The 9,284-nt window shown below is 48.2% G+C and overlaps 1 protein-coding gene across 1 annotated transcript; it reads left to right on the top strand.

The window, feature by feature from the left end:
- The first annotated feature begins 2,963 nt into the window (after positions 1 to 2,963).
- On the top strand, positions 2,964 to 8,579 carry LOC131675905 (uncharacterized). The gene has a single exon (XM_058955036.1). It carries the CDS (start codon positions 2,964 to 2,966, stop codon positions 8,577 to 8,579), a length of 5,616 nt encoding a protein of 1,871 aa, XP_058811019.1.
- The last annotated feature ends 705 nt before the right edge of the window (positions 8,580 to 9,284 follow it).

The following is a 9,284-nucleotide window of genomic DNA, read 5'->3' as shown; positions in this document are numbered from 1 at the left end:
ATGTTATTAGCGGAGTATTAGCAATAATTCGTTTGTATTTCTATTTTATGGGCCATTTTTCCCCTTTTCCATTAAATTGGTTTAACCTTTGAGATTTCTTGCACTGATATTGTCCTATGCTAATTTGAGCGATTCTCCGAGTCCTGCCACTATCCCATGTAGAATGTGTTATCAAAAACATCGCGAAGCATCAACTTCTAAATGTTCTCAATCGATATTATACCCGAAGAAAGCGTTAAGAGTTCTAAGAAATGTATCATCACACTGTTAGGTGGATTAAAAACGTTTTTACGTGTAGAATTCGCAACACTCAAACGAAACGTCCATTGAATTATCCAATGCCTCTACTAATTCTGGCATTGAAGCTTCAATTGAAGCGTTCTTAGCATAAGGTAAATTTTGGCAATTGAAACTATCGCTATAAGTTAAAAGCATCAGTTTACTTGCACTTTAGACGCCATTTTTCCCGGATCTAATTTGTGCATATTTTTGGAATTTGATCAGTTAGTTTTTCTTAAGCCACCGGCGCTCGCCCCGTTGTATTTAGTGCAACACCTTCAGAAACTCTAGCGAAATCATCTTTCAGCACCAGCTACTGCTCATTCGGGAAGCCATCCACGCAAGTGCAAGAGGGTTAAAAATGCATTCCAAAACAATTCTTATGCATTTTCAATAGTATCAACCCAAAACAGGTGTTTTACATTTCTTATAAAAAAAATGTATAGAATTCGCTCAAACTTTGAAGATTTTTTCCGAGGATGGATTTGGGACAATGTCTGTGTGTGTATGTAACGGATAAACTCTCATTCGTGTTTCTCAGCAATGGCTGAACGGATCTTATCCAAACCAATTTTAAATGAAAGGCTTATCACCCAGACAGAACGCTATTAAATGGTTTTTGATTCTAATGTTTAGTTTCCAAGATATGAATGTTTGAAAGTGCAAAAATGGTGTTTTTGCAGTTTTTTGAATTATCTGCCGAAATTGACGACATAGGTGAACATTATATATATTAGGGTGACAATAAAACGACCATTTTTGAAATCACTAATCTACACCCCCTAGCGTCGTTCCAAATCATGAAAAAATGACACTGTCCAAATTTGAGCGAAATTGGTTAACCCTAACCCCTCCCCCAAAGAGCTTAAAGTTTGTATGGGATTTTTGGCCAAAATGTGGGGAAACACTCGCATTTCACAAAATCGCCGCTAGAGGTCGCTGTAAACTTCCGATCACTGACCTAGGAAGGAGTTAAGCTTTTGAAGATATGTTGAACAAGTTTGTCGAAGACTGCAAGACAATCTAACCAACCGTTAAAGAGTTATTAACGTTTAAAGTTGGATACTGCTGCTTAACATTCGCAAAGGGCGTACTCCGCTTATCTCATGTATGTGAACCACGAGTGAATGTGGGATAAAGTTAGGAAAAACTCATATATCTCTGAAACGATAAGAGATAGAAAGTTATAATGTTCCACAAAGTTGTAGAGGAATAAAAGGACTTTTTGGTTTCACTGGAAAGTTTCAGGATTTCTCCGCGTGGTGACGGTAGTGAGCAAAGCAATTTAAAGGGAATACTCTTATCTGTATAACGGTAAGAGATGGAGCATTTGGATGTTCTACAAAGTTGTAGAGTAGCAAAAAATATTTTCTTTTCTCATTTGAAAAATGCAGAATTCTACCACATGGTGGCGCCAGTGATCAAAATTAATTCAAGGTAATACTCCTATCCATACAATGGTAAGAGCTAGTGCAATCTGATGTTGTGCGGAGTTATACAGTATTTCAAAAGCTTTCGTGTCTCGTTATTAAAATTGGAATAAGGACGCATATATACTGTGTGTATGAAGCTTAAGGGTCATACATACTGTTCAATACTCACCTTTAATCCACCACAACATGAACCTGAATTGAAATGAAATTTTATGCATTGTACATACCTGTAAATACTCACCTAGCCCTAAGAAAAAGTGAACTAATCATAGAATTTTAGAAACAAAATGCAATGTAAAATACTTACCGTACGATTCGCACAGTCAGCCCACTGTGCAAACCCTAAGCAGAAATGGATTCTGCAAACAATAACATAGCTGTCAAACAGCCGCAGCATAAAACACACATAGACAAATGTACACAAAAAGCATACAATAAACAGATAGTTAAAAGCAATCAGTGGTGTCGGTCGCAGAAAAATAGTTTTCGAGTTCTATTCATTTCGCGATATCCAAAGTTCCTTACCAACCCGTTTAACTCGCGCGCGATCTCCAGCGGAAGGTGCAGTGGAAGCAGAAGAAAGTCCTGGTCAAGCAGGTGAAAACAACGGCAAAACTTTCTAAAGATCCAGTAAGTAAGAAGAGTTGTGAAGTGCGTGAACATAAATTTGGTCCTTCGAACCGGATCTTGAAGAAAAGTGCCCGCGAGTGAACAGAAAACTGCCCAGAATAGGCAAAAAAGTGAACAGAAAACTGCCCAGAATAGGCAAAAAGTGAACAAAAGGTGCCCAGAAGAGGCAAAAAGTGATTGTAAATTGCCCAGAATAGGCGAAAAAATCGCAAAGAACGGCCCCGCTGTAGACGGGTAAAGCCAGAAAAAGTGCGCGAAAGGTGATTTTCGGTAGCGTCCCCAAGCGGCAAACTAGCCATTTTACGCGGTAGTGCAAACAAAACCGCATAGTGTTCCCTCCAAGAATCCACCATCGCAGAATATTTACATCGTCACAACGAGTAGTGCGTGCGAGACACAGCCAGCTGACGATAGCGTAGGTAGTGTGCATTGTTTACCTACTGCCTGAACGGTGCGCGCCGTGCTGGAACGTAAATATTTCTGAAGAGAGATTTTCGAAAAAGTGTTAAAGTTTCGCGGTGAAATTTTTATTTGGCAAATTGACTGCTCGGGTGCATTTTGGATTCTTGGAGGTTGAAAAGTGCGTGAGTGAACGGGAATACGGCGCTACCGAAGAAGAAAATGGCCGACGAGAGGAAATTCAGTGAGTTGGAGCTGACGAAGCAGAATATTGTCGATTCAATGGCTTTGTTGGAATATTATGCGAAGGAGTTCGACAAGGACAGTAAGTTTGCGGGCCAAGTAGAAGCGTGGGCGGAAAAGTTGGAGAAATTTTACGACGAGTTTCACCGGACGGTGGTGAAATTGGAGATGTTTTCCACCGATAAAGAGCCAATCGACCTGAAAAAGGAACGGCAGTTGTTCGACGGTCGCTATTATGCTCTTCGGTCCTTCTACTTGGCCAAACTGGCGAAGAAAACACGTTCTCCCCCTTCTGCCAACCCCGCACCATCGAGACCAATGAACATCAGGCTTCCGGAGCTTAACCTACCCAAGTTTAGCGGTAAGTTGGAAGACTGGTGTGTTTTTCGCGATTCATTTGAATCCGCAGTAGGTTCCCGGAGCGACATCAGTGCGGTCGAGAAGATGCACTATCTGAAGGGCCTCGTTCAAGGAGAGGCAGCTCGCATTCTCGACCCTATCAAAATAAGCGAGCAGGGCTACAAGGACGCTTGGCGAACGTTGCGGCTGCGTTTTGAGAACAACCGGCAGTTAATCAAGTGTCACATTCGGACGCTTTTCGACACTCCAGCGATGCGCAAGGAATCAGCTGAAGATCTGCTTGCGCTGATCGATCGCTTCGAGCAGCAGATCTCCGTTCTGAAGAGCTTGGGTGAACCAGCAGACCGATGGAGCTATATCCTGGTTTACCAGCTATCCATACGCCTCGATCCTTGTACGCTCCGGGAATGGGAGAACCACTGTAGCAAACTCGATGCTGACAACATCGCTTCGGTTCTGGGAGGAACCGCCGGCACATCAGAGGACACAAGCACTGGTGCGTCAACTTCAATGCCATCATACGTGACGATGGTAAACTTCCTCCAGAACTACGCTCGAGTTTTGCAAGCAGTTTCTTCAGCCACTTCGAACACCGCTCCTCCTCGCAGCAAGCCAAATCCGACATCCAAGCTAGCAGCCTTTCCAGTCGCAGCTACACAGCAAACTGCAGTATCCAGTACACCCTCTTCCAGCGCCAGCAAGCCGAAGCCGTGCGACAAGTGCGGTGAGAGTCACTACCTGTACAGCTGTCCGGAATTTCGGAAACTCAACCTTCGCCAACGGATCGATCTGGTAAGACAGAAAAACCTTTGCATTAACTGTTTGAGATCGAGTTCCCATTATGCCCGGAACTGTTCTGGGTCAAGATGCCGTACATGTACCAAGAAGCACCACACGCTTCTTCATACTGAGCCCTCTGACGACAATCCCGCTTCTGGTCAAGCCACCGGATCAACTTGCTGTGTTGCCCTCCAGCCGACTCTCACCGCAGCATCTGCGCTGCATGCTCCAAACTCACTGTCACCCCAGTCTGTTTCGCAAGCTCCCATCCAGCAACCGTCTACCTCTACCTCAATCGCAAACTTATCCCACATTCATGCGCCTTCCATGAGTTCTCAGACTGCCCTCGTATCACATACTGGTGAAGTGATTCCTGGAACCGTTTTCCTTCCGACTGCGCTAGTGAATATCCGTAACGGTAGAGGTCGCATCGTCACTGCTCGTTGCTTGCTGGACTGTGCTTCCCAACGCAACTTTGTTTCTGGGGCTCTTTGCGAACGACTGCAGCTTCCTCGCATCCGATTGCCGCATGCTATCCCGATAAGCGGAATCGGAAACACTACAACGCTGGTTGAATACCAGGCCACGATAACCATCTCCTCTCGAGTCACTCCCTTCTCCGTACAATGCTCCATGCTCGTTCTGCCTTCCATTACCGTCAAGCTGCCCCAGTCGACGGTAGAAGCCCGCCACTGGCCGATTCCAAAGCACGTGGAGCTTGCAGATCCAACATTCGCTGTTACTGGCGACATCGACATGATTCTGGGTGCCGCCCATTTCTTCCAAATTCTTCGATACGGCAGGATATCACTCGGGGAAGAGTTACCGCTTCTGCAGAACACAGAGTTCGGTTGGGTCGTCTCCGGAGAGTGTTTATTGGAAAACCACGATCACAGCGATCCACGCAAGTGCCAGTTCAGTAATCCCTGCACAATCGATGAATTGGTCAACCGATTCTGGCAGCTCGAAGAAGTCCACGATGCAAAGGGATGGTCTCCGTCGGAACGATACTGTGAGGAACATTTCTTGAAGAACACCACCCGCAACTCCGAAGGCCGCTACGTCGTCAAGCTGCCCAAGCGTGACGAGCTGCTTTGGCAGTTAAAGGACAACAAATACAGCGCCACCCGCCGCTTCTTCTCTCTGGAACGATCACTCGGTGCGAGTCCCGATAAGAAGGCGATGTATCAGCAGTTCATCCACGAGTACGTGAGATTGGGACATATGCGGGAGATTGGCCCCGATGAAATCGACGCGCAACCGCAATACTACCTTCCACACCACGCTGTGATGAAACTCGACAGCACCACTACAAAGCTTCGTACCGTATTCGACGCATCATGCCGCTCGAAGTCCGGTATCTCGCTGAACGATGTCCTGCTTCCTGGTCCCACAATCCAGGACCCTCTCGTGACGATTGTCCTCCGTTTTCGAATCCACCAGTTCGTGTTATCTGCGGACATTGAAAAAATGTACCGGCAGATTTTGGTCCATCCCACCGACCAACCGCTGCAGCGAATTCTCTGGCGCGACGATCCCGAGGCTCCACTGAAGAGCTACCAGCTCCGCACCGTCACATACGGCACAAGCAGTGCTCCATTTTTGGCAACTAGGGTGCTGCAGAAGCTCGCCGATGATGAAGGGCAACATTTTCCGCTGGCGGAACCCGCTGTCCGCCACGACTTCTACGTCGACAATTTGCTGTCCGGTTCTGACGATGCTGAATCTCTCGCCGTTACCTGCAACCAGCTCATTGCAATGCTCGCATGCGCAGGACTTCCTCTCCGACAATGGTCTTCGAATTGTCAAGCTATTCTTGATACCATTCCGTTGGAGCTCCGAGAGACGAAAACACTACTCGATTTGGACCACGAGTCCTCCGTGACTGCACTTGGCCTCCGCTGGGAACCGTCGACCGATTTTCTTTCGTTCAAGACGCCGAATTGGAAGGAATGCACGGTTCTGAACAAACGAACGATCCTCTCTCAGATCAGCAGTCTTTTCGACCCCTTAGGTTTGATTGGACCGACCATTGCAAAGGCGAAAATCATGCTGCAGAGTCTTTGGAAGCTCCATCTCGACTGGGACACACCCGTGGCTAACGGATTCGCTCACGAATGGCACGAATTTCACCAGAAGTTTTCAGCACTTGCCCACCTTCGAGTTTCTCGCCATGTGTTACGTCCGGGTTACGACCGCTTGGAGATTCACGGGTTCAGCGACGCTTCAGAGTCTGCATATGGTGCATGCATCTATCTCCGGTCAATACCTGCCGAGGGCCCTTGTACAGTTCGCTTGGTGATTTCTAAGTCCAAGGTCGCTCCGATGGGGACTCAAACCATTCCACGCCTCGAGCTATGCGCAGCTCAACTCCTGTCCAGACTTCTGAAACAAGTTCAGGACAGCATCGACATCACCGCAACCACATATCTGTGGACCGATTCTTCCATCGTCTTGAACTGGATATCCGCAACTCCATCGACATGGAAAACGTTCGTAGCCAACCGAGTGGCTGAAATCCAAGAGCTGACGTCTCACGCCGTTTGGAATCACGTCCCATCCGAAGACAATCCCGCTGATCTCGTTTCTCGAGGAATGGACCTCGATGAACTCCTTGCCAGTGCACTGTGGTGGAACGGACCGCAGTGGCTGAAACTAATATTCGCTCCTTGGCCAGCGAAGTACGTCGTAGCGACCTCAAACTCAGACCAACCGGAGGTCCGACAGACTATTGCCCTTCCGGTCGTGAGCGTAGAACCGTCAGATATCGTCGATCGCTATTCCAGTCTTCGTCAGCTACTTCGGATCGGCACACTTCTTCGACGTTTCGCCGCTAATTGTCTCCACCGTAAGAATCACCAGCCTATTCTTGTCGGCCCGTTGACGGCTCTTGACATTGATCGCACTCTGCTCAATCTGGTCCGTCGCATACAACAGCAGTACTTTGCCAACGAGATACGCCAACTTGAAACCGTCGGAAAAGTAAACCGTAAATCCAAGCTACGGTATCTGCACCCGACACTCGTAGACGGCATTATTCGTGTCGGCGGCCGGCTTCACAATGCAGCGATACCTGTCGACGGAAGACACCCGATCGTCCTCCCCAAACATCGTTTCACCGACATGATCGCCACGAGAGAACACCATAAGACGCTCCATGCCGGTCCCAGCTTACTACTATCCTCGTTGCGCCAAAGATTTTGGCCCCTCGGCGGACGGAACTTGGTTCGCAACATTGTTCACGGCTGCATGGTATGCGCACGTGCCAAACCCAAGCCGTTGCAGCAGCTGATGGGGGATCTGCCATCTGTTCGGGTCAACCAGGCGTACCCGTTTCAGAATGTTGGCGTTGACTTGGCTGGGCCAATGTACGTGAGAACGTCACTCCGAAATAAGAGATCGCCATTCTTCAAAGCCTACATCACCGTATACGTATGTATGGCTACCAAAGCCGTGCACTTGGACCTTGTGTCGGATCTGACCACTAGCACATTCATTGCGAGCCTGCGAAGATTTGTCGGCCGTAGAGGAAAGCCTGCGCATATCTACTGCGATAACGCCACGAACTTTGTTGGAGCACAGCGAGAACTGGAAGAACTGCGGAAGCTTTTCCGAACTCAAGTTCACCAAGATGCCGTAGCAAACGAATGCGCAGACAACGGAATACAGTTCCACTTCATCCCACCTCGCTCTCCCACATTCGGTGGAATCTGGGAAGCCTGCGTGAAATCCGTGAAGACCCTGCTTCGCAAAATCCTCGGAAATGCCCACCTAACCGAATCCGAGCTGCAAACCGCATTGATTCAGGTCGAGTCAATGCTAAACTCTCGCCCAATCACGCCGTTGCCGGACAATCCATCCGATGAGCTTGCTCTGACTCCAGGACATTTCCTGATTGGTCGTCCGTTGAATGCGGTACCTGATCCAGATTGCCGTGAAGTTCCTGAATCCAGGTTGTCTCGATGGGAACGAGTACAACAGCTAACTCAGCATTTCTGGAGTCGTTGGCACAAGGAGTATCTCGCCACCCTGCAAAGTCGCTACCGCTGGACAGAAGCCATGGACAATCTAGCCGTTGGTTCCATCGTCGCTCTCAAAGATGAGAGAGCACCGCCGTTGAAATGGCCCCTGGGACGCGTGCTCAGCGTTCATCCCGGCCCTGACGGCCTTGTTCGTGTCGCCACCGTGAAGTCGACCTTCGGCATCGTTCAACGCGCCATCCCGAAGCTCTGCTTACTTCCAGTTGAAGTAGCGCCACCCATCGTAGCACCGAGTCCCTCACCAACTAGCAGCCCTACGTCAACAACGCCAAATGAAGGCCCTTGCTCAGGGAACCGAGCCGCCGGACGAGATCCCGGCCCTTGCTCAGGGAACAGAGCCGCCGGACGAGATCCCGGCCCTTGCTCAGGGTACAGAGCCGCCGGACGAGCTCCCGGCCCCTACTCGGGGAAATGAGTCGCCAGACGAGATCCTGGCCCAAGCTCGGGGGTATCGAGCGGTTCGTGGTTCACCTGTAAAGAACCAAGCCTCGCCGTGTGGGTTCCTAGAACCCCCGGCTGGGACTTGACTCGAGTTAAGTACCCCATCCTAATTTGTTAAACCAACAGTTCGCGTACAGATGTTCCTCCTTTACAGCACACCACTCCTGGACAGTATCCTGCAGTCGGACCCGACGCACCTCGAAAAATCATCCTGGAAGCTGTAAGGAGGCCTGTACCGGCAAGACGAATCCAAATCTCCATATCCCGTTGAACGTCAGTCATCGCAAGAAGCTCGAACTTCCGCCGCTAATGCCCGTTGAATTCCTTAAAATTTCATTGGCGGCCGGAATGTTCAATACTCACCTTTAATCCACCACAACATGAACCTGAATTGAAATGAAATTTTATGCATTGTACATACCTGTAAATACTCACCTAGCCCTAAGAAAAAGTGAACTAATCATAGAATTTTAGAAACAAAATGCAATGTAAAATACTTACCGTACGATTCGCACAGTCAGCCCACTGTGCAAACCCTAAGCAGAAATGGATTCTGCAAACAATAACATAGCTGTCAAACAGCCGCAGCATAAAACACACATAGACAAATGTACACAAAAAGCATACAATAAACAGATAGTTAAAAGCAATCAGTGGTGTCGGTCGCAGAAAAATAGTT

Source organism: Topomyia yanbarensis, chromosome 1 (genome assembly GCF_030247195.1).
Source record: "Topomyia yanbarensis strain Yona2022 chromosome 1, ASM3024719v1, whole genome shotgun sequence".
NCBI classification, from domain to species: Eukaryota; Metazoa; Arthropoda; class Insecta; order Diptera; family Culicidae; genus Topomyia; species Topomyia yanbarensis.
Note: the sequence above shows the minus strand (reverse complement) of the source record. Positions and strands in the feature narration are given on the sequence as shown.

What these genes read in the sequence shown, in the direction of transcription:
- LOC131675905 (XM_058955036.1), top strand. Translation starts at nt 2,964, where the DNA reads ATGGCCGACGAGAGGAAATTCAGTGAGTTGGAGCTGACGAAGCAGAAT.